Below are 26,690 nucleotides of genomic sequence, written 5' to 3' on the forward strand. Positions count from 1 at the left end.
AAAAAGTCAATGGTAAAACACGATAGTAACAATGAGTACCTCTGGCCAGTCGGATTAGAAGTAACTTTTTGTTTATAGATTTCAAATTGTTTTACAATGAAGATAAAAATGTGTAATTTCTAAAAAAACTATCACGTAGGTACAATTTAGTGCCACTCCTAGCTATTTGTATGAGTCTCTCAAAAGCAAGAGATTTCCAGTGCTCTATCTGCAACTTAGGATTTTAACATGGTACATTTAATAGTGTTAACTATCCTGTTAGAATAAAAGCAAAACTAATTTTCTGAAAACTAAACTTCATGACCACATATAAATCCTAATGTTGGTCCTGCTTCTTAAAAATCAAAGCACTCAAAAACAGCTACATGGTGCAGGAAAAACCAAAAGCTAAAAAACTATAAATGGTGCTATGGGATAAAAGTTGATTTCTAAATTGACCAAAGTTTCTGTTTTTGCAATCAATGCTATTATAACATCAAATTGATCTCTTCAGCTTTTTTTTCCAGAACACTTTTAGTTTCAAGTGTTCGCTTACCTACAAAAACATTTTAATGGAAATAATTTGCATTATTAATAAAAACCCATACCCCATATGTGTGTGTGTGTGTGTGTGTGTGTGTGTGTGTGCGTGCATGTATACACCCACACTCCAATTCCCCAAATGACAAGATAATCTAAATCTTTGAGTTAGCACTACAGAGACACCACCTGTGTACATAAATCAATATTAATCAAATGGGGAAGATGAGATTTGGGAGAAGGGAGAGGAGAGAAAGGAATGCCTTTCGTCTATGAAGTCAGCTGTAAAACCAGTTTTCTTAATATTGTAAAATAAGCATCTTTCCTATGCAAAAAGCTACCACTCTCTCTCCCCACCAGACAAAAAATTTGTTCAGTGAGTAAATTATACTCCATTTCACATAGTTACCTGCCTGACCAGGTGATCAAAAAATAACCTGTGAAGTAACAAGCCAGTGTTGGGGATGATCAGTGAACATGAAGGTTTTAACTGGTTCGTCTGAACACATAACCTTCAAGCTGCTTTGCTTTGCCTCTGTGTCTGTATCAAGTTTGGCACAAGAGACTTCAATGCCACAAAATCATAAATATTCTATCAAACTTTCTAATAAAGACAAACAAAGACAGAACATACGACAGAGAAATAAACACACATTCTTTGCATGCAGACTTAGGTCCAATTCACATCTCATAGTACATGACCCTGGGCAAATATTTGAATCACTCTGTTTCTTCTATAATAGAGACAATAGCTACAGGTTACTGTATCATTAAATATAGAATATCCATCTTCTTTACTGGTACAGTGCTTTGCAAATAGCAGTTAATAAAAGGAAACTATTAATAAGAGTGCAAAGAAAAGAGCATTTAGTGTGTGCCAGGCACCCATCTAAACTACCTCTTACAGGCACTGGCTCATTTTAACCTCACAAAATACATAACGAGGTAGGTAAAATTAGAATTGTGATTTTAAGGCAAATCAAGAACATGGTATTTGTAATACAACTTGCCAAAGTCTCACAGCTAGGATGCAATGGAACCTGAACCTGAACCAGGTAGTCTACTGCAAAATCCTTGCCCTTGATTTAGCTACTTTTGTATCATAATATATTCTATGTTTTAAGAAACAAAACATTATGAAGTTATATTAACTTCATTCCTCTCCTCCCAATCCCAGCCCCAGATAATGAACCATCATCACAGAATGCAGCAGTTTTCATGCTCTAATGCATACTTGTATTTCATATTCTATCTTAAAAGATATATTGTAAACTTTATATAAAAGTATCAAATGATATATATTTATCTGTACTTTTTTTTTTTTTCGCGGTACGCGGGCCTCTCACTGTTGTGGCCTCTCCCGTTGCGGAGCAACAGGCTTTGGACGCGCAGGCTCAGCGGCCATGGCTCACGGGCCTAGCCACTCCACGGCATGTGGGAACTTCCCAGACTGGGGCACAAACCCGTGTCCCCTGCAACGGCAGGCGGACTCTCAACCACTTCGCCACCAGGGAAGTCCTATCTGTACTTTTTAACCCAATACATTCATATATGTATCTCTAACTCATGTATTTTCACTGATCTAAGTATTCCATTTTAAGAATAAGCCACTTTTTCAGGTTCAAGCCCTGGTCCGGGAAGATCCCACATGCCACGGAGCAACTAAGCCCATACGCCACAACTACTGAGCCTGCACTCCAGAGCCCGTGAGCCACAACTCCTGAAGCCCAGGCTCCTAGAGCCCGTGCTCTGCAACAAGAGAAGCCACAGCAATGAGAAACCCGTGCACCGCAACAAAGAGCAGCCCTTGCTCACCACAACTAGAGAAAGCCCACGCAGAGCAACAAAGACCCAATGCAGCCAAAAATAAATAAATAAAAGAAATAATTTTTTAAAGTTATAAAGAATAAGCCACTTTTGAAACCACTTAAAGTAAAAATATTATTTTTATTATTTATTTCTGCACTAAAATTTCAATACAATTTCAAATTTAAAAGTCCAAATAAGAAAATCATGGCTAATAAGTTATACAACAGGAAGCATCAACACCAGAACATCATACTTGAGGTTACCACTGTCAGTGATCTTATAGCCAATAACTTTTAATTTTTAAATAATATACGTGTATAATCCTTATGAAACTAAAATGATTTTCATTTAAAAAGTCACACAACTTACTTGATCCACATATTACCTAATTTAACTCTCTTTACCTTTAAAAGGAAAGGAAATTACATACTGATGTGGGCTATTAAATGGATACCAATAAGAGACATTGAAAAGAGAATATAAATATATATAAATTAAGGATATGAAGCATTGCCACTAATCTGAAGTCTGAAGGAAGTGTGTGCAAGAAACCTGATTAGGAGCAAGGTTTCACATAATGGAATTTCTCCATGTAATAGGTTTTCAAAATGCTGTGATCTATTTCAAATATGACTTATTAACTCAGCCTAAATTCTGAAATATTGATAGGCTGGATACATAAAACATTATGTTAGTAATGCTTTTTAAAGTACTTTCTCAATTTACCTTTTTCTTTTTCTGAAGCACATGATTAGGCAGTAGTTGATGGAGTTGCTTTCTTCTTACATGCATTGCAGCAATTTTCATGTCAACCTCAAACATCTTGCTGTTTATTGCTTGCCTATAAACTGTACAATTAGGAAATTGTTACAAGAAATAGAAACATCTTCATAAAGGCAGTTAAACTAACCCAGGAGAAGCTATTCTAAAGTATGGATCCGTTTTCCATCAATATTGCCTATCTATAAAATTATCAGGTCAAAACCTATCTCACAAGTGTCTCTTACCACCAGGTGTACATAATGAATAAGAACACATAGTATATTAATTCTTCCAGTGTAAAAACTCTTGAAGTAATAAAAGAGTTAACTCCTTAAGAAATGACAGAACTGGAGGGCTTCCCTGGTGGCGCAGTGGCTGAGAGTCCGCCTGCCAATGCAGGGAACACGGGTTCGTGCCCCGGTCCGGGAAGATCCCACATGCCGCGGAGTGGCTGGGCCCGTGAGCCATGGCCGCTGAGCCTGTGCGTCCGGAGCCTGTGCTCCGCAATGGCAGAGGCCACAACAGTGAGAGGCCCGCGTACCAAAAAAAAAAAAAAAAAAAAAAGAAATGACAGAACTGGACAAAAGGGGTTTCTTAAATTCATACTTATATATGCTACCAGTATAATTTAAAATTCTAGCTCGAGTATGTAACAACCACAGCAAAACAACAAAGTGGAAAATTTCATTCACTCAGTCATAAAACGATTCACTGGGCACCTATACTGTATCACATGTTCTAGACGTGGGGGATATAGCAGGAAATAAGAGATCAAAAACTTCAGAGTCCACATTCTAGGGGAGAAACACAACAGAAAAAAAGGTAAAATATATTTCATATCAGATCGGTGATAAGAGCTATGGAGAAAAAATTTGAGTAGGGAAGACGACAGGAAGCTCAGCCTGGAAACTGAGATTACAATTGAGTGAAGACTCAAATTAAAGTGAGTAAATAAACTGTGAATACCTGGTGGAATCTACTCTAGGAAGAGCAAACATCAAGGGCAAAAGGTCCCAAGCATGCCTGGGATGTTTGAGGAGCAACAAAAAGGCCACGGGGAGAAGGGAAAGTAGAAGATCCATAATCCCTTATCTGCAGTTGTAAAATCCCAAAAGCTCCCCAAAATAGAAGTTTTTCCTAAGACTGGCACCAAACCTCAACTGGCAACAAACCCTGATTTGAACTATTTGTAGCTATTTAATCTCTCTACCTATACCTTATGTAAATATCTTACAGAAATGTTACGGCCTTTGACTACCAAATGTCACTCCAGACCCCACTGGGAATATTATTTACTAACTTTGTTACCTTACTGGCCTCAAGACATATGGATAAAGGATTCTGAACTTATTAAGTTTTATATATGTCTATATATTTCTTATTATCAATATAAGAAATGAGGTCAGAGACATAATAAGACGACTAGATCCCATAAAGGCTTGCAAACCACAGTAAAGATCTGGACTGATCCAGAGTGAGATGGGTAGCCATTATAGGTTTTAAGCAGGTGAGACATGATTTGGCTTAATGTCATTTTGGATGCTGACTAAGAACAGCTGAAGGCAGAACAAGAAAACTAAATGACAGTAATCCAAAAGACCAGTGATAAGTGGCTTGGACTAGGGGTATAAACAGCAATTGGTAGCAGAAATCTCAACATACTCTGAAAGTAGGGACAGGAGGATTTTTTAATAGATTAATACCAAGTATGGGGAAAACAGGATTCAAGGAAGACTGCAAGACTTCTAGCTTGAGCAACTACAAGGACACAGCTGTCACTGCCTGAGATCAAGAAGATTTGAAGAGAAGCTAGAGGAGACCGGGAGTAAGAACTTTGAGTTTTCAACATGTTAAATATGTTTTATTAGAAAATCCCACAAAGTATTCCATTAAAATGTTTCAAGATACAGGGCAACTAAATATTTCCTTCCCCAAATATCTGAAAGTTGCTTTAAAATCTTGATGGTTCATTAGCACAATCTTTGATAAGCAGTTCAATTAGGTATAATGTCCAAAACAAATTTTCTAGTCTAAATATCTCTACATGATTTGTTAGTTCATAAATAGTTTAAGTTGACATCAGAATTTTTACTTTGGAAAAAACCGCTACTCTGGTGTTCAGCAAGTGGAGTTTTCACACTCCAAATCACATCCTATAAAATATGTATAAGTGCTTTTGTTGTCATAATGGTTAAGGGCTACTACATGATAGGGACACTAAATATCCTTGAACGTGGACAGTTCTTTGCAATGCGCTGTACCACGTCCTACTTACATTCCTAAAGATGAAAAACCTACTTTATCAATTATTTGAATAAGAACTCAACTCAATTTTACATAAAAACAAAGTATTTTTAAGCTGAATTTTCTAGGAAAATTCATGTCACCAATGGCAATGCTGCTGATGGTCTCTGAATCACAACAGGTAACACCTGTATCATAGGAATTCAGCTACCACACTGCTAGTGATTCTTCATATGGCTGCAATTACCTACTTAGGTATGTCTTCTAGTCACTGTACCTAAGCATTTACATACTGAAATACATTCTTTTGCTTTTATTTCTCCTTTACATTTACTGTATGATACTGACATTTTTAAAAAATGTACCGATTTTTGTCTCTCCTTCTCCAAGGAGGTAAAAAAACTTTTACTGTTACGTCTGAATGTCCTTAGGTGAAGACTCCTTATTGTGGACAGGTGAGAAAAACACACACTAAAATTTTTTTAAATGGAAAGGAGAGATGTACGAAAGAAAAAATAATTAGTCCCTAAAGAAGACGCACATTCATCGTTGTCGCTAAGTACATTCACCATTCCCTTGAAAATTTGCGTATCTACATAGAGTCTTAGCTTCTGTCAACTATATCCACCATCTGGTCTTTAGTTAAAACATACTACCTTGTATCTCAGGGTACAGGTCAATCCAAAATGAAGCCTTCATCATTGTATTTCCCACCCATGAATTAACATTTGAGTCTATAAATGACATAGAGGATAAATTTTCTCATGTCACCAGAAGTTTAGCTTCACAAATTTCTAAGGTTCAAGATTATTAAGGCAATCAGACACAGATTCAGTCTTTTAAGACAATCAAATATTCAGGTGGTTTCTAATTTCATAAGTAATCGTGGGCAAATTAAAGTGGTTCAACCATTTAACTTTAGGTCTACCATAAGAGGAAAAAAATCATTTATATATTAGACATGACTGAAACTAATAACTAATTCAAAAATATTAAGGTAATTTTGATGATCATTGTAAAATATTCCCAAGTAATTTTAACAGTTATTGCAAATTCCACTATGGTACACATGAAGACAAATTCAAATATGCAAGTACATGTTTTGATTATCTAAGTAGAGATATACCTGTATCTGTGAAAGACTGAATATCGTAGGTGAGATCAACACTGAGATTTTCAGAGTTTTCTGTTTTTTTAAACACTAACCCAATCACCCACATCGTGCGAAATTCTTCCCTGTAAAATAAGAAGCGTATTACTATAGTTTATCAGGATTTCATGAAAACAGTTATCAATGTGGTTGACAACCTGAGATACATGGAAATACTCAGAAGACAAATATATAAACAAACTAAGTTCTAAACCAAACTGCATCAAAACTCAAATTCCTCCTCCATACCTGCCCTCTATATTCCTATTGCTATATAAAAAACTGGAGTCCTAGGACAAATATACTCTTCATTATCTATGTACTGACAGTCAATATTCTTAATGATAATCCTAAGTACCAAAGGCACTGCAAAGAAAAATTATGTTCATACTAATGAATGACATGTTTTACAAAAATTTGAAACAAAGAAAAGTAGTGTAGATATAAAAATTTAACTAGACCTTAACATACATTCCTTAAACTTTTAAACTCAAATGAAAAGGCCACATGTACAGAAATCTGACCACAGCATAATAATAATGGGTGATTCAGCTACTTTTCAACATTTAATGATATATCTACTGAATGGATCAGTCTTTTAATAATTAAGATCGCAGCAACAAAAAAATTTATAAAAAGCTCAAATGCCAACTCTTTTACATGAATGCAAAAGGAAATAATCTGTAGAATCAGAGAAATAGCTATTCTATTACAGCACAATCTTAAATGATCCATTCACTAATATTGTTCAATCTTTAATGCTACTGCATTTTTTTGAAAAAGCTCACTATTAAAACTCCCCTCACCCTCTAAATAAAACCAAGTGGTTATAGGCAAAGTAGAATTTCATATAGGTAATAACACAGCAACAATCAAACCAGAAATTGACCTACAAAAAGATCCTTAAAAGAATAAGGCAAGGCAGCTTTTAATAACATATCTTCTCAATGTTCCAGAACCTATCACAAATCAAATTTTTGCAAGGTCATATCAAAGCATGTTTTCTTTTTCAAAAAATTAAGATAAAAAGCAAAGATCGATGTTTGATATAGCAGCTATCCTGAAAACCACTCTACAAAAAAGGGGACGTGTGTTCAGAAATGCTAAAGTGCAGACCTACAGAATCTGAACTCAAATTAGTTAATAGGCACCTCATCATTACAACTTATTTCAGGGGTGATTTTTTGCAAAAAAACAGTGTTTCTCTTCAGTGTTTCTGATCAGGAAACCCTAAACCATAAATTTCAACTTGGTCTGACCCATATGTAATCAACAGAATAGTAACTTGAGTTAATAAAAATTGCCTATAAAACTTCCATGAGCAAAAGTTGAAAAGGGGATGAGGAAACTGGATTAAATTAGAGGACTGCTTACTTGTCAGGATTTTCTTTGGGTGCTGGAAATGACTGGGGATTCACATGAGCCAGTGTAATAAATTCATTCTTCTCCAAACTTCCAACCAGGATTCGGATTTTTGATTCCACCAAGCCCACCCTGAACAAATGTCACTCATTATTAATGAAAATTCTGGTTAATTTTAAAAATAAAATAAAATGCAGAAAATCAAGTATGTTTGTGTAAAGCTGTAATATGAAGATCATAAAACACACATATAAGGGCAGTTCAACTGTCTAAACTCCCATAGATAAAATGAAAGCCTTATGTTCTACCCCAAAAATGAAGTGAAAACTGCTGGAAGAAGAGAATCAAGCCACATTTCAAGCCAGGAAGGTTACAAAAGACAACCCCACAAATATTTAAAGAAAAAAATCAGTAAACTAAAACAAAGCACTTTAAATATACAGTTAAGAAATAATACATGGATCTCTATAAGGCAAATAAAAACAATTGTACATATGGATCTCCAAATTCCTACACTTCCATTACAAGTAGTAAAGCTCCATTTATGAACAAAACCAAATGTGCTGTTTTAAGGACTTCCACCTCCTACTGTGTGCTGTGGCTATCTGATTCATTCTGAAGTTTTGTTTTTGTTGTTTTTTGTTTTGTAAAATCTAATCTTATACTCACCATTCTAGGCGTTGTTTTTCAGTTGGTGCACTTGCTAGAAGTACAATATAATGCCTTTGAAGATAAAGACAACATGCTATTTATTTCATTTAAGTGCTTTGTGCTGGATATTAACACCATAATGTAATAAGCTTTTTGACAGTTACAGATCAATTTAGCAAGAGAGAACTGCAATCTCAGTTTGCACATAAAATCATAAATGCTAAATTCCACAAGTTTCTAACTACTGGCAAGTTTAATTCTTCTGAAAAAGATAGTAATTTTATGAATAATTACCCAAAAAGAAGCTTAATTCAAAAACGATGACTAAATATCAACTGATAACTTGGTTCAATGATTCTGGTGGAGTGCTTTTTCTATAAAGAGCTACCTCACTAAAATATAACCTATTAAAGCAAAATTGCTTTGATGGAAATAAAGCACCAAGGCTTTAGCCACAAAAACAGGGTCACTAAATATACACACATCAGTAACTTAAAAAATAGTATCAAACACATCATGCTTTTTAATTCAAAGGTAGCAAAAATTAAACTGAATACTTAAGTTAGGCCTCATGATTTTTTTCAAGCAACAGTATGAGTTTCTATAACAAAGATGCAGACATCATTAATGTGAGAGCAACAAAGAAATGTGATTTCTATGCAGAATCCAATTCCATTCAAATTAGAGCAAAATCAAGTTTTCATTTCAGAAAAACACCATCATGACTATTTTAAATCTCTTTGAAACAAACTATTTACAACTGAAGAATTTCGTAAGACTAAAAAAAAAAAAGTCCAATCCAACATACTTTTCTACAAAATCCATTTTAGAAGTGATAGAAATCAAACTTCTCACCAGAAACTTTACCTCAAAAAGCAAACTGATAGTAGGTGGAAAAGTCAGAATTATGACTAAGAATTTTAAATTAACTTCAAGTATTTATAAACTTAAGGTAACAGAGGTAATATACATAAATATGAAAACACGTAGACAGAAAAGTAAATGTGCAGTCCAAATCCATACAGACCAACCAATACTTCGTTTCCTTTACCAGTTTAATCTGTTCAGCAATTATTTAGAGCAAACCAAATATACAGAACAAACACAGCCCAAATAAATAAAAGTTAATAAAAGCACTAAAAGCTCATGCATTTTACATATACAGAAAACGCTCTTGGGGCCCTAAACTCTCTTACAAATCAAACAAAATCCTAATAAGCTCAGTAACCTGATTTCCAGTTCCCTGGGAGTTTGAAAATGGACAACAGATTTTAAAAGGGGGGGGGCGGAGAGGGGATGGAGAAAAACTCTGACTAAAGTATAACAACTTATAAGAGGATAAGACAAAGTATAAAAAGCAGGCATGCACACAAAAACTCAAAACAGCAAAGCTGTCTGGGTTCACCTAATATGAGGACAAAACTCAAGTCTCTAAATCACTCTTTTAGAGAAATGGATACTCTTAATGACCACCTGAGTCTTGAACAAAAACTTAAATGATATATAATGTTCTCTACTTATGCAAAATATAAAATCCATCTGAACATAATCTTGTTGGTAATTCAAAGTTTAAAGTTTTAAAGCTTAGAGTTCAACTTTGGTTCTTACTGAAATCCAGTGGAAAGGGGGGGGGGGGTGTCTACTCTGCACATCGTTTATGATAAAGGCACCTGTTTAAATAAAGCTCAAAGTTTTAAACAGTTTAGCAAGTATGTATGTGAAGTCAAATGTCCTTCACTCAGCCAAATTTAAGCAAATGTGAAATGAGACAAAATACAGTAATCATGTTTAATAGAAATAACCTGTCATTAATTCTTAAGTTACCTATCAGAGCACAGAGACCAAGCAGAAATAGGTCTAAATTTAGACTATTTTGTTGCTGCTGCAAAAAACGCCATCCCCTACTTTACAGTGCCACTATCATGCTTCGGGTACTCAAATGCCTTCATGAAACACTGAAGCCAATTAAATAATGATTAACTTTCCCCAAAATTTAAAGATTATCAGTTTCCAATAAAAAAAATTTAACTATAAAAATGTACCACAGTTGAATTAAAACCTCTTTAAAAGCTTCTAAAAACACTTAATTTAGTTGCTATTATTACCTCACAAATATTTACTCCAAAAAAGCATTTTGTAAGTAGGTTTCCTGGCCATTTCATCACATTAATATTTTTCCCTGGGTAGGTAACAGCTCAGATATGTGCACCGAAAATCTAATTATCTTAGACAAAAATCCTTGCAATTCCATCTTCAAGTAACTCAGGTCCAAGAATTACAGTTCACTATTTTTAAAGCCTTTAAAACATTATGAGGTTAAATTATTCTATACATACATACTCCTTGAAATTATAAATTATTAATCCTATTCCTGAGAACATTTGGCTTTTTTCCCTAATACCTTTGCTTCCTCGTTTCCTAAGGAAATGGAACATCTGAAATAAGTATTCGCATTTCCTACGTCAATAATGATTTATTTTACTTCTGGTTACTTACTTATGTGAGCTTGAATATATTAAAGGTAAAACATGAAAAATATTTTCTTAGAACTATAAAATTTCACAAGGCAGTGTTCTCCCTTCTTCACAAGAACACTGATATCTTCTGAAACATGGTCTGCTTTCTAAGACAACTGAAATTTCCTTCACGGATTCTTCCCTTCCAAGAAAGGCAGGCAGGTATACTATATGACTTAAAATATTTCACATAACAAACACAATACTTTCAGGATATACTTGAAATAAGCTTAGCCAACTCTGACTCAAGGCAAAACTAAGGATTTCAGTTCAGTTGTACAGCTAATCTTTGGGGTAATTCGTATGTTAAAAGAAAAATTCAAATCTGGGAATACTTCAGTATAATGATAGCAATCACTAATTCTTTAACAGGAAAAATTTTTGAAATAAGTTAAAAACATAAGTAGAATTTGGTATAGGTAAAATTAGCTCATTGTTGTCACGTTTTCAAATCCTTTTTCGCAGGAGTCACAGCTGAAATTTAAATTTTCCTGATATAATTTCCTCTATTTGTTGCTACATCCTCATATCTAATTATGTTTAAAGTTGTTTTTAATAACCTAAAATAATTTGATTGTTTCAAGAGAATTCAGTAAAGACAGTAATCTATAAATCTTTTCATCAGTCAACTGAAGACCTTATATGTACTATTTGGCATAGACTGAAGGACAGCCTAAAAGTTTCAAAAGAAAGATTTAAGCAAGCTTTAAAAAAAAAAAAAAAACTTCCAAGTTCTAGTTAATACAAATTGATTCAAATAGATGACATTATCAAGGTTTCTTCAATTTCAACACTAGTCTTTCTTAAAGTGAAAGAAACCAGTTAAGTGGGTACTTAGAAGAACTTCATTCTACCCACCTCTTACTCCTACAAGAAAGTGAGACAGGAAAAATTATCTAGCTTCCTCTTGGATTCTCGGGGATTAAGAGATGCTGGCACTTTTCTATGAGACCAATTTCTTTATTCTCCTTACAAGTAATCATGTACTCTTTCATGATGTAGTTTTTAAAGCATCAGAATATGTATTTATTAGTTTAAAAGTTCAAAGGTACTTCCTCAACAGTGGTTAAAATAAAAAACAATGGAAAATTATCTGCCAAATGGAAAAGCACAACTTATGGGGAATAAGTAATAAACAAGAACATTCAATGTTATGCTATTTAAATTTTTACTGACAATGCAGTGCTCCCAGAACACAACAATTAAGCTGGCTCCATTATTGCTTTTTCATGCAAAAGATACAGAAACAAAACACAGAGACATCATGAAGGTCATCATTCTTGTTTTTAATTGGGGAAATAGCATAGAGCAATCTTGCTTAGATTATTACAAAACACAATCCAACACAAGATCAAATGGTCAGGAAAATTTCAAGCATTAAAGAAAAAAAATTTTTTTAAGTGGGACTTTGGCAAGTTTTCAGCTCAGGGCAAATAAAAGTGCAAGTCCATTTTTTTAAAAGTAAGATTTATTATAACTTACAGTTTTCATCAAAACCAACACAATCAGGCTATTAACCTGTACTACGGTATTAAACCATTATACTAAAACCATTAGTAAAAAAATATTACACCCACTGAGATTCCATGAAAATTATCTGTAGAAATATTTGAAGGGGATTTATTAACATTAGGGGGAAATGGTAGGCCAATCATGTGCTGTAACTACTGAAAACATTTTACTGACTACATACACTGACATTTTATTAGCTTTGCCTATGTTATAGAGAATCTTAATGATAAATAAGTTTCCAGAACTGGCTGAAAATGGTTACTTAACAGACACCATTAACTACAGATTTTAACAGTTCACTCCTTTGCCAAGGTATACAGAGTTAGAGTTTTGGGGATGACTAACAAGCCTTCAGAACTGATGTTGCTACAAGTGTAGAAATTCGGTTACATCAGGCAGCAAAACTGTATGGACTACACTTTACCTTGATAAAGAAATAATAAGGGGTTTACTAAAAACAGTATGCCCTTTGTGACAGGAAGAAAACTTGTATAGAAGATGTTTAAAGGAAAATTCAAGACTACATTAGTCTAGCAAAAAGAGATGTCACGTATGCTACCATTAAACCATTACTTAAGAGAGCAACATGTCCGACATGCCTTAAAATACATACTTGTACTTTTGAAAGAAGTTTGGAGCTTCAAAAAGTTTGGACCACTCTGCCTTACTCAGCAAAATTTCATCTGTGATAGCAAGACCTAAATTAAAAACATATTAAAATGTTTGCATGCTTCAGTCTAAGAATCTGTAATTTTAAAGATCTTAAATATACCACATGCATTCACTATATTCCTAAAATCATAATTTTAACATAGCAAGTTTAGTCTATGACTCTAGAGCATACAGATTCTTACATACACTCTTTTCAAAAAACCTGGAGGGCTCCTTTCAGATCCAGTTTTCTGGCAAATTGCCATTACTCTAAAATGCCATGCTCATAGAATGACTCTCTCCTAAAACTGAAGCACTGGAGTTACCCAAGAAAGAAAACTTTCCCATAAGCTTTGCTTCCTGCCTTTCTAAAAAACAAGTTTCCCATAGAAGGACAGCGACATCTTCCCATGAAGAGCCCCTGCAGACTACAGAAAAGAACTTCACACTTCTGAGTTTGACGCTGGCAGTCATACAGCTGATTCTACTTCCTTGACTTGTGTCAAATTAAACAATCCAGTTCTAGCTACTCCCCTTAAAGACCATTTAGCAATAGCTACTCCTTCAAATTAGCAGTACTACTGGGATTCAGAAGTTTAGAGGTTATTCCAAAACAGTAGGCAGTTTGGTCAAAATCCTGCTCAAAGCTCTTTTCAAGTATACTGCCTGCTAAAAGCCTCTCATGTCACCCACTAGAGAGAAACTATGACATCATTTAAAATTTCACATGGCAATAGTATGGAACTAAACCATAAAGGCCCAGCTAAGGATACAATTTTCAATTTTGGTTCATCTTCCAATATATAATCAAATATAAATTGCTTAAAAGAAATTAAACTGAGTTTTCCAAGTTAATTTTCAAATATAATCTGTAATCAATAAATAAACACCAAAATCCACTTCGGTGAATGCTTTCTCCAATTTAATTGAATACCCGACTACGGGGTGTACAATGGTATGTAAATCCTTTGTGTATAAAGGAGAGCATAAGGATAAACACTTACCTTGTTTAAACTCCTCAACCATGACCATCCGTGTTGAAACGGACACATTGTACGTGGAGTTCTGTTGTGGGTATGCTGGTGTAATTATAGGCATAAGATGGTACCTATCACTGGGGTTTACCTACATACAACAACAGCCAATCAGTTTCTTCAAGTACATATGCAACAGATACTTGGACTTTTTACCCCTTGTTAAACTGAACCAATGATTAAATTTTATTTCATTTCACAGCTGGAGTTGAGAAAGAAAAACCATGTAGAGAGACACTGTTTTTACAGGAATTCTTTACAGAATCTGTGATTTGGTCTAATGTTTTGTTTCAATCATTTGGGCATGACTGTTTTGGCAATCTTACTAGAAATAGTGTGCCTGTCAAGCAAAAAAAGGTTCTAATTGGGCATCTACTGATGTTTAGTTTTTCTTTTTTCTACAACAGAAATAGGGATGTACACACAATTATACTTTTGAGAAATGTCATAGTATGTTCTGTGTAAAACGAATTTTAAACTTAGTTTTTAATATACCCTTAATTTATCAGGAGTAGAAGCTTATTAACACATGGTAAAACTACTTTATCCATGTTGGTATCATTTTAAGGTATAATGAAATGATTAATAACTATTAATTTTAATCTGTATACTAATGATAAAAGTGGCATATTTCCACAGAGGAAACTGTAAATTCACATCCCTCCAAAATTAAATGTCTTGAGGTTCGGAAAACTTAAAAATTCACAGCTTGATGTCATTAACAAAGCTTAAAACTGACAAAATTTTTGATGTTGTAATAAAATAGCAAATTAATGTAGAAAAACAGAATTTTATAAACCTAGAAAGCCTTATTCAAACCTAAATTTATTTTATCAATTAATAAAGTGCATGTAAAACATTTAAACTGAGTAAGCAGTAAAGGTCGTAACTTCCAAAGAAGCAGAATGGAAGCTCCTCTTCAGCCCAACCATGCTTTTGTAATCTGAATTAACCAAACCAATTTTTACAATTACATCACAGTAATTAAAGTGATATTGCTTAGAAGTTATCTGCCACGGTTAAACATTAAGCAACAGTTTTCCTACAATAACCCAATTTTAACAGAATATTTAGATCAAACAAAAAAAAATACAGGGATTTTTAGTATCCTTTTATTTTTTCTTTTAAGCACAAATGCCCACACAACTTTGACTTACAAGGTAGTTCTATATAGAATAAATTAAAATTAGTGATCTTGATATTATAAACTATGTACAATTAAATGTAGTTTACAGGGTACATAATTATGCTTCTCACATCAGAGGAAAATTATAGTTGAGATTAAAAAGAAAGTGTAATACGAACATGTCCACTCATACGTAACAGGATGGGAAGTCTCCCTGAAGTTTATGCAGATGATTTTTACTTGTTATTGCACAGTGTGAATTTGTAGGGGAAAAAATAATACACTAACCCTTGGGTCCCATACAGGCAAATTAAGATTGCATTCTTCAGGCTGTTTCAATAGGACTGGATTTGGCCATTCCCTGTTTAAAAAGATTGTAGCACTTGATAAGACTATTGGATATTACCATCTACACGTATTTTGTTAAACATACAGCATTTGTGAATGTGATCCTTCTTCATTCATTTTGCACTCTTGGTATATATAATCTTTTATTCCTTTATTCCTTTCTGTCGACGTTAGACTACTTGAATTACATTTCCTCTATGAAAGTAACTTAAACCATTTGGTAGCTTTCTCAGACTGAAGTCAAATATCTTCTCTGCCTCGCAGAGAAGAACTGATAAAGCACTATTCAAATTTAAAAGTACTATTCCGAGACATCTGATGTGTTCACTGCAAACTTGAACAGGATAAAATCTCCCTTGAAAAGACAAAGATCCTGTCTTTAATTCATTATAGGCAAAGGAGCATGAATAATTATAAAAATTGATTAGGAAAATTTTTCTCTATCTCATGACAAAGGTTATTAATGTGAATATGTGTAATGATGTGAACACACTGTTTTCAAGATATGTTTTGTGAGTTAGCTACTTCAGTCCTTTATAGAAGAGATTAAAAACTGGAAAACATTTGCCATCTTTAGTATCAAGGTTAGCTTCTTAAATATATTATTTGCCATGTATGTGTAGCATTAAGAGAAATTCTGACATTTTTCTCATCAAACCTGGTTATATATAATTAAGGGCTATCAAATCCAGAATTACAGAATGTGTATTGAAAAGGGTGGCACAGTTCTAAATTATAAACTGTCTCCAATAACTCTAATTCTTATAAAATAACTAAAACTCTTTTTTCAGAGGGAGGAGGTACAGAGGTTGGCACAAATAGGGAAGACAAATCTTTCAGATCAATTTGATTAAAAACCAAGAACTCTAACCTTTTGGGCCAAAGCAACTAATGTGAAATAGCAATCTTTTATATTACTTAAAAGAAATAATGGTTGACAAATGTGACCAGGCTGAAATGAAGGAGAGCATTAAAAAAAAATCTCTCCTGGGTTAATGACTAATCTCAAAGGGATGCTCAATTGCTTTCCAAGCACTTACAGTTATCCTTAAAAGCTTTATATACATTTACATCCTTAACATTCTACCAAAGATAAATGGGCAGCTGAAAGCAAAAAACAACCACAGGAAATTAATGGTCTATAGATCTAGAAGAATTCAAAGAGTAAATTAAAAGAGGTGGTATATATAAAGCTTTATCCAAAGTAACTGATATCCCAACCTACCAACTCATTGGATTTTAGCAGACATTATAGCTAAAATTCAGTTTATTTAGAGAGTAAGTTTACGCATGGAAGTACAAACAGCACCTGCCTTGCTATCCCGGGAAAGCTAGGGAAAAGGAATGGAATTTAGGTTTGCCATTTTATACACAACATGATCTCCCCAAGGCTACCTATACTGCTACATCATGAACTAAAATTTGAATCTGAGACCAGCTGCAGAAATGTCATAGAAATAAGACTAAACTTCAGTGTCTACAATCAATTTTATTTTAATATAATCTAAACACATACCATTTAGAAAATACCAAGAAAAATTTATGTACAAGAGTTGATGCTATTGCATTTGGATAAAGCTGGCAAGTTCTTGCTACTAGCATAGCCCAGGAAACACCACCGAGGAAACCTAATATATTGGAATAGATGTTGTGGCCTGTTGATAAGGGAAAAGCAAAAAGAAAAGTTAGTGTTGAACAAAAGCTTAAACATTTTTAATAAGCTAGCCAACAAATTCGGAACTCACGTTTGGCCCACAGTTTGATAGCTCTCAGGGTTAACCTGAAGTTGTCAATGTTTGGTACTAGATGTAAAATTTCATCGGTTACCCTGCAACCTGATTAATAGGAGTAAAGAAAAAAAAAAAAACAGAACATTAAATTATCAAAAGTTTAATGATAATATTTCTTTTAAATTTTCTGAGACTAATGTCAAATTAAATAAAAATTTACTTTGTAAAATCAGTAATGTTAATGAAGAGGCAAATAAAAAATATAAAACTTTTACCTTCTATCACAAACACTACTCTAAAACCAAATAATCTGAACTGTAATCTGCTTTATTTCAAAAACTTTCAACCCATAATTAAAATGTGCTCCAGTTCAGAGATGGTGAATAGGGCTTGATCCATTTAAGTTTCCAGGAATTGTTCTTCAAGAGCATATTAACAAAACAATGCTAAAATAAGTGTTCAAATGTAACCCTTTTAAAAGCACAACAGTTGAAAATGTTACAAAGGTTATCAGGATCAAAATTAATAGAGTTACAAGGTGAAACCTGAGCCACTAGCAATAGAGTACAAACGTCAGACAGTATTTAAACATCCCAGGAAGAAAAGAAATAATAATGCAAGATACCAATGATTTAACAAATTACTAAATGCTCCACTGCAGTCTAACTATTAAGCAAAAAGTTCATTTTATTTGACTCACTATGGATAAACAATATGGCCATTAAAAGCTTCATTATGAAGCTTGAGTTAAAAACTATTTCATATTTGACCAAAACTGCTACTATGCAAAAGGAAGTAGGTTTTTACATACCGTTAAGACTTCTTATGCATCTTATATCTAAATTTTTAAGCAGACTGTCATCTCTTAAGTCCAAGTCTTCTGGAATAGTCTGCAGTGCTAATCTTGCAAACAAAATATCAATCTAAAACGAAAACAAAACAAAACATTCCATGTCTGCCTATTTTTAAGGCATTTCTTTAAAAAAGAAAACACTATTAACTCCTTAAGACCAGGATCTTCTCATCAGCTGTTAACATGACAACACCTCCAAAAGTTCAAACAAAATTCTTACCACAGGTATTTTAACCAGATGTTAAAACATGGTAATACTAAATAAACAGAACTTGTATAAATAGCTACTTGTCATTTTAATCATACTAAGTTTGCTAAATGCAGATATACTGGATTATTTAAAACTAACTGTTTAGTTCTCCACCTATATGAACTGTGAATTATATCCTAAAAGGTGCTCAAATATAAGGCCAATATAGTTATATGTAGCCCAAATATACCTGTCAGTAAAAAAGGGAACTTCTTATATTTAAGAACTTATGTATCTATAATATTCCAGTCTGTTTCTCCAACTTAGTTTTGACTAAATAGAAACAAAACAAAAACTGGCTAATTTTGAAGACTTATAGAATGCAACTGACAAAATTGTTTTTTTCCTTTTTTTCAAGGAAAGGCTGGGGGCAAAAGAAATTTGGCACACATTCGGTAATTATTCCTGAGGGTCTGATTTCATGGTTCCAACCTTTGAATGCTGCTAGAGAAACAAGCCTTTTATAAGATCACTTTAGAAATCAGTATTTTATATTTGCAAATGAAGCAACTGACAAAGGATTAATAAAATATAAATAAAATATACAAGCAGCTCATGCAGCTCAATATAAAAAAAACTGTACAGCTACATGGGAAAGAATGAAATTAGAACACTCCCTAACACCATACACAAAAATAAACTCAAAATGGATTAAAGACCTAAATGTAAGGCCAGACACTATCAAACTCTTAGAGGAAAGCATAGGCAGAACACTCTATGACATAAATCACAGCAAGATCCTTTTTGACCCACCTCCTAGAGAAATGGAAACAAAAACAAAAATAAACAAATGGGACCTAATGAGACTTAAAGGCTTTTGCACAGCAAAGGAAACCATAAACAAGAGGAAAAGACAACCCTCAGAATGGGAGAAAATATTTGCAAATGAAGCAACTGACAAAGGATTAATCTCCAAAATATACAAGCAGCTCATGCAGCTCAATATCAAAAAAACAAACAACCCAATCCAAAAACGGGCAGAAGACTTAAACAGACATTTCTCCAAAGAAGATATACAGATCACTAATCATTAGAAAAAGGGAAATCAAAACCACAATGAGGTATCACCTCACACTGGTCAGAATGGCCATCATCAACAAATCTACAAACAATAAATGCTGGAGAGGGTGTGGAGAAAAGGGAACCCTCTTGCACTGTTGGTGGGAATGTAAACTGATACAGCCACTATGGAGAACAGTATGGAGGTTCCTTAAAAAACTAAAAATAGAACTACCATACGACCCAGCAATCCCACTACTGGGCATACACCCTGAGAAAACCATAATTCAAAAAGAGTCATGTACCAAAATGTTCATTGCAGCTCTATTCACAATAGCCAGGACATGGAAGCAACCTAAGTGTCCATCAACGGATGAATGGATAAAGAAGATGTGGCACATATGTACAATGGAATATTACTCAGCCATAAAAAGAAATGAAATTGAGTTATTTGTAGCGAGGCGGATGGACCTAGAGTCTGTCATACAGAGTGAAGTAAGTCAGAGAGAGAAAAACACTGTATGCTAACACATATATATGGGAAAAAAAAGGTTCTGAAGAACCTAGGGGCAGGATAGGAACAAAGACGCAGACGTAGAGAATGAACTTAAGGATACCTGGAGGGGGAAGGGTAACCTGAGACGAAGTGAGAGAGTGGCATGGACATATATACACTACCAAATGTAAAACAGATATCTAGTGGGAAGGAGCCGCATAGCACAGGGAGATCAACTGGGTGCTTTGTGACCACCTAGAGGGGTGGGATAGGGAGGGTGGGAGGGAGACACAAGAGGGAGGAGATAGGGGGATATATGTATATGTATAGTTGACTCACTTTGTTATACAGCAGAAACTAACACACCATTGTAAAGCAATTATACTCCAATAAAGACGTTAAAAAAAAATCTGTATTTTAAGAGCTTGCTGTGAAAAATCATTTAAACGTGCACCTACAAGACAGGAAAAGATTGTACATTTACACAAATAAGTACCTGTGGTATAGCCTAAATTTTCCAATGATACACATTCCAAAATCCAGCATCGCTCCTAATTTAGACAGAAATAAAGACTATATGCTCACAGGAAAAAAAAAAAACAAAAAACCCAGGTAACTCAAAAAGCAACTCAGTAATAACAAGCACATTAAATATTTCTAGTAACCATTTGACTTTTATCTCCATCCTGAAAAGTTTACACAATTGAGTTGGTTCTCCACCCAAAAAAATCTCCCCTTTGTTGGTTAATGTTCTTTTCGGGAAAAAAAGGCATCACCTACATTATGGTTGTTTTATATTTATTTAAACACTGACAGTAAATCAAAGCTGCCTGAACTTGATAATCCTTTACTAAATTTAACATTTTATGTCTACTTATTAAGATTACTCATATTTCATACAAGATAGAGTTGGGCACCTTATGCAACAATTATAGAAACCACCTTTTTTTGCAGAACAATGAAGTATTATTCTTCCATTTCTGAAATTTTATAACCGTCATTATTACTATGAGTGACTTTCCAGCACCATTATGTATGGCAGAAGTAACATAAATAAAGTTGCTTCAGGGTCAGCTTTGTTACAACTACTTTCATTACACACATTGAAAACATCAAAGAGAACTGCACATCATCTCAAGAACCTGAACTCAGAGCTTCCCTGGTGGTGGCATGGTGGTTAAGAATCAGCCTGCCAAAAAAAAGAATCCGCCTGCCAATGCAGGGGACACGGGTTCAAGCCCCTCGTCCGGGAAGATCGCACATGCCGCAGAGCAACTAAGTCCGTGTGCCACAACTACTGAGCCCGCATGCCCCAACTACTGAGCCTGTATGCCACAACTACTAAAGCCTGCATGTGGAGCCCGTGCTCCACAACAAGAGAAGCCACTGCACCGCAACGAAGAGTAGCCCCTGCTTGCCACAACTAGAGAAAGCCCGCGCGCAGCAACAAAGACCCAAAGCAGCCAAAAATAAAAACAAATAAATAAATAAATAAATTTATAAATAAATTTAAAAAAAAGAATCTGAGCTCATATATCCTTCCCTATCAGAAAATATTTCAGCATACATGACATCAGGTCACAATTTTCTCTCAACTCTTAAATATTTAATTTAAATGAAGCCAAAGTTCCACTTGCAAAAATATAGTTATATTACCTTAAGGAGACTAAAAGCATATAAAATCTGCCTATGGAAAAACTATCAATTAAGCTGTTCTGTAGCAGCCACTTCACAGTCAGTACATTTCTGTCTATATTTTAACTCCTGGTTTCACTAGGGTCTTTTTTAAAAGAGACTACAAAGAATAGGCTGTCACTTCCATTTCAAAAAAAACTTAATTCGTATTAATATCATACCAACTCACCAATTATAAACCTCTGAAATAAATCAAATTTTTAACCTACACCTATCAAAATAACACACAGTAAGAACTGTCTATGTGAACCTTACCTCTATCCCATCAAAACACAGTTTGATAACTGGTACAAATGCCTCTTCAACAGCCTGTGGGAAAATTTAAAAATCAGTGTCTCTGAAAGTATACCTTAGGGCTACACTAGCTTTAGTGCTCTTAAATGAATGCAGTACTGACATAGCTTAAACATAATTTACCACAACACCTGACACAGACTAGGTTCTCAGTAAACAGGTTTAAGACTCGAGAATCCTAAGTCGCACAAGCCTAGGTTCAAATTCTTGATCTCTGCCACTCGGATATGTGACGGTGGCCAAGTTGCTTAATATTTACTTTGTTTGCCTCACTTCCTACTCTGTACATGAGATTACAGATTTATGATTTTAGACTGCTGTAAAGAATAAAATGCAAGCATACACATTAAGCTTAAAAGGGTCTGGCAAATTGCAAGAGTTCAATAAATTAATGGCTATACCATAAAACTCACTCAATTGACTAAACTGATTTTTATAACTCCTCCCCTTTCACTCTGAACATTTACGCACTCTTAAATCTTTTACTTCTTCCTGTAATTTCAACTTATCATAGAACGAGGTGAAAAAGTCACTTCGATCAACATGTCTTGGTGCAACACACAACGCATCAATATCGGCACCTAAAAAAAAAAATTAAGCCCATCAACCACTAGTTACCATTACAAGAAAATTATTTTGCATCTTATCATGGCAGTATTTGATGTTGAAAACCTGTTAATGTTACACTGATGAGCCTCTAAATGCACCCCTCTCCTTAAAAATAAAATTACCTGTCAGTATAAGAAAAACATGACCCTAATCGATGGGATATACTTTTTCCTGCAGCATCTTCTATTTGTAGTGGCCCAGGTGAACTGGGAGTCAAAGGAAGGTGACTCAGATAGGAACTCTTATGGTAAGAGAGGCAATTATGCAAGAATACACCCAACATCTTGGTGTCCTTAGTCACAGCCATGTTCATTAGTGAAACAAAAAAATACAGTTATCATTTATACATTGTGACTGGTGCTTCCAGGCTCCTACCTGCACCTAAATGGGACCTATGCACTTCAAGAAGGACCAATGGCAAGAATCCAAAGAGGCAGACCATGGTAAGAACAGTTGTTATTAATTTAGTGCTTGATAGGAGGCCAGCACTGAGTACATAGGGAGAGCACAAAAAAGATGATTAAAATCAATAACTGGGATCATAAAAAGAAGAGATCAATATGGAATCTGGTCAACATAATCATTTTCCTAAAAGACTCAATACCTGAGGCACTAACTCTGAAGGCTGTTTATCTGGCATATTCATGAAGGGGGAGAAGGGCATACAGTTCACAGGACACATCAAAAGCAAATGTACTACTTCCAGCACAGAGTAGTGGGAGATGGGGAGAAGGAATAATGCCACAACAGAGAGAACCAGAGACTGGCAGATACTTTTAACAGAGGCTAGTGGCTAATGGTTGAAGAGTACAGCCTCAGACTGCCAGAGTTAGAATGCTAGCTCTGCCAGGAGATGGCTGGGAGCAACCGTTCAAGTTGTATTGCCTTTTTAAGTCTCAGACTCCTCTATCTGTTACATAAGAATAAATAAGATTATGAAGACCAAAAGATTACTAACTATGCTCAGTAAAAAAGAAAGAGTTCAATAATATTCTCTGCCATGATAACATTCTTATTGTATATTTATTTACACAGGGGAGAAAAACTACAAATGTAACTAAGAAAGTATTATTAGTGATTGTTACTGTGTTGCAGATACACATTTTTTTGGTTTGTTTTTTCCTTAACTATATTTCACGACTATAATACAGATTTTTTTCAAGCTTTAATTCATTTTTCTTCTGATTTCCAGAAGAAGATATCATTATTTTAATATCATTTTCTTCTGATATTCTTCAGGTAGCGGAAATGATATACAGAGCAGCACTGTCCAAAATGACTCCCCAAGGGGAAAAGTGTACTTCATGCGCACTTTCCAGTACGGTAGCCACTAACCATATGTGATTATTTAACAATGAAAATGTGGCTACTACTACTGAGAAACTGAATTTTTTATTTTACTTAATACTGCACTGGAGGGCACAGGTATGAAAGGTATCATTTTATATCTTTCTTCTTTTACCAAATTTAGGCTCCCTGAAGTCGTCTCTTCCATGCAAACCTAAGCTGTATAATACACTGCAAGTAACTGAGATGGATGTGTCATTATAATTTTTAAAAAATTAAAGAAGTATTCCTTCTCAAGATAATTAAAACAATATAAACAATATTTACCTTTTGTATGTACTCCTAATCTATAAGATCCAAATGTAAATATTTTTCCACCAACATTTTCAATTACAGATTGTGGAAGATTCTGTTGAAGCAAACAAAAAATAGTTATTTTGCCAGTGGAGCACAAAGGTAACTATTTCAAATAACACTACATTTTAAAAAAAAAAAAACCAAGTAAGATTTCTATGCAAATTTATACAGAGGGTAAACAAACTATAAGCTCTACAAAATACCAGGCCTTCACAGATCAACCTAACTTGAAATTTAAGCAATTTTCAACTTTCAATTAGTGTTAGAATTTTGCCACATTTTTGGAAACTGCTACAAAGACTGTGGTAGAGGAAATCATGTGATTCCACAGAAGCAATGTTAGAATCAGAAATTTTATTCATGATAAGGTGCCGCATAAATCATGAATGTTAGAATATAACAAAAACACATTCTGATTGCTTAAAAGACTGTATTCAGTGATTATACCAAATATGTCGCAGTACATTAGACTATAATTTTACTGTATCCAAAGTGACTTTAAGGCCAATAAGGCTACGTTTAATAGTTTAGTAGGCTTTAGTGGGATGATTTTGAGCAGAACTAAACTTATTGATGATTTCTTAGAGTAAAAACACCAGGAATGAGGAGAAAGGAAAGCACTTAGAAATCATCTTTCTGACCCTGGTATGACTGTAAAGTACTATGGAGAATACGTTTAACCACCCTTCGTGGTAAGGATAATGTCTGTCCACAAAAAAAACCACCAAATCTTAATGTGTGCTAGATCCATGTTTCTCTCTCCTTTCTAATTCCTCAGTAAAGTCTTACTCAGTAGCAGAACGTAAAAGAGACCACTCTTCCCCACCACCTCCCAAAGTGACATAAATTGTTACTTCATATTCCAACAACCCTAAAAATAAACTGTAAAAGGCTCAGGGGACTCCCTTGCTTTTAAGGGCACACGCAGTCATCACTTATAGGAACAGGCAATCTAAATGTGCGGCATTACATTTCTAAAAGGAGGCGCCACCACCTCTTCCTACGTTTAGATATTTTAGAAACCACCTGTACAGCTGGCTTGGTTATTTAAGTTAAGCCAGCAAGGTGTGTACAGAAATATGCCTACAAAGGAAGATAGGAAAAAACTACCTGAGAACAATGTTCTGTGGACATCTCTAGTAAAATACAAATCTTTCGGATAAGCGCTCTCCAGGAGAACTGTCCAATACGGTAGGCACTAGCTATATTTCACTACCACTTGAAATGTAGCTAGGGTGGCTGAGGAGCTGAATGTTTAATTTTAATTTAAACTGAAATGGCCAAGTGTGGCTGGTGGCTACTGTATTAGACATTAGTATGTTTATAGCTATTACAGTTGTAATCCAGAAATTAAGATTTTTAATTAACATCACAGAAGAACTTTTCAATTGCAAATCTTTTTTAAGTCTCAGGATATTAGATGGCAAACAAGTCAAACAACTTAAATAAAATTCATATTGTATATAAATTTTCCCCAAAATATTATAAATTAATTGTAACTATACATCAAAAACCAGTGGTTCTTAGGACTTTCCTGGTGGTGCAGTGGTTAAGATTCCATGCTTCCACTGTAGGGGGTGCGGGTTCAATCCCTGGTCAGGGAACTAAGATCCCACATGCCACCCCCAGAAAAATCAGTGGTTTGCTACTGATTTAACTGGAGATATTTTTGGTTGTCACAATCTGGGGAGAGCAGACAGGCAGTGCATCTAGTTGGAAGAGTGCTGCTTAACAGCTTCCAGGACAGTCCCTAAAAAAGAAATATGTGAGGAATTCCCTGGTGGTCCAGTGGTTAGGACTCCACACTTTCACTGCAGAGGACGCGGGTTCAATTCCCTGGTCAGGGAACTTAAGATCCCACAAGCCGCGCGGCGTGGCCAGAAATGAAAAAAATACGTGGTCCCAAAATATCAATAGTGTCAACATCAAGACATCCTGTATCAGGTCTTAAAACCAAGCAGCTGAGGAAGAAATTCTCCCTAGGAAAACAGATATGAAAGATCAAACTTGTAGGGCTTCTCTGGTGGCGCAGTGGTTGAGAGTCCGCCTGCCGATTCAGGGGACACGGGTTCGTGCCCCAGTCCGGGAGGATCCCGCATGCCGCGGAACGGCTGGGCCCGTGAGCCATGGCCGCTGAGCCTGCACGTCCGGAGCCTGTGCTCCGCAACGGGAGAGGCCACAGCAGTGAGAGGCCCGCGTACCGCAAAAAAAAAAAAAAAAAAAAGATCAAACTTGTAAAGCCCCTAAAGTCCCACTCTCTAACCAATTTACTACCTCCAGAGTTAGGCTACAGAGAAAAGAACACTGACAAATTTGATTAGGAATGAGCATTAATTTCATTAATCCAAATAATTTTTCTTACCCTCAAGAAAACCAGCAGGAAGAACTGTATCAAGAGTTACCAGATAGGGCTTCCTTGGTGGCGCAGAGGTTACG

At 34.9% G+C, this 26,690-nt stretch overlaps 1 protein-coding gene across 8 annotated transcripts in view; it reads right to left on the reverse strand.

Annotated features, from left to right (window-relative positions):
- Positions 1 to 26,690, reverse strand: part of PAPOLA (poly(A) polymerase alpha) — a 60,753-nt gene that overhangs the window by 15,937 nt on the left and 18,126 nt on the right. For 7 of the 8 annotated variants that reach the window (XM_079908177.1, XM_079908175.1, XM_079908172.1 and 4 more), the window contains exons 4-16: positions 24,225 to 24,306; positions 22,473 to 22,582; positions 21,963 to 22,016; positions 18,226 to 18,337; positions 17,430 to 17,519; positions 17,201 to 17,339; positions 15,625 to 15,697; positions 14,181 to 14,301; positions 13,139 to 13,223; positions 8,516 to 8,569; positions 7,859 to 7,978; positions 6,461 to 6,570; positions 3,055 to 3,176 (exon numbers count right to left, since the gene is read on the reverse strand). In XM_079908177.1, the coding sequence (XP_079764303.1) occupies positions 3,055 to 3,176; positions 6,461 to 6,570; positions 7,859 to 7,978; positions 8,516 to 8,569; positions 13,139 to 13,223; positions 14,181 to 14,301; positions 15,625 to 15,697; positions 17,201 to 17,339; positions 17,430 to 17,519; positions 18,226 to 18,337; positions 21,963 to 22,016; positions 22,473 to 22,582; positions 24,225 to 24,306 (1,272 nt within the window). Of the gene's footprint in view, positions 1 to 3,054; positions 3,177 to 6,460; positions 6,571 to 7,858; positions 7,979 to 8,515; positions 8,570 to 13,138; positions 13,224 to 14,180; positions 14,302 to 15,624; positions 15,698 to 17,200; positions 17,340 to 17,429; positions 17,520 to 18,225; positions 18,338 to 21,962; positions 22,017 to 22,472; positions 22,583 to 24,224; positions 24,307 to 26,690 lie in introns of those variants that run through there. The other variant, XM_079908178.1, reaches the window with a different exon arrangement.

This window comes from Stenella coeruleoalba (genome assembly GCF_951394435.1).
Source record: "Stenella coeruleoalba genome assembly, chromosome: 2".
In the NCBI taxonomy this organism is placed as follows: Eukaryota; Metazoa; Chordata; class Mammalia; order Artiodactyla; family Delphinidae; genus Stenella; species Stenella coeruleoalba.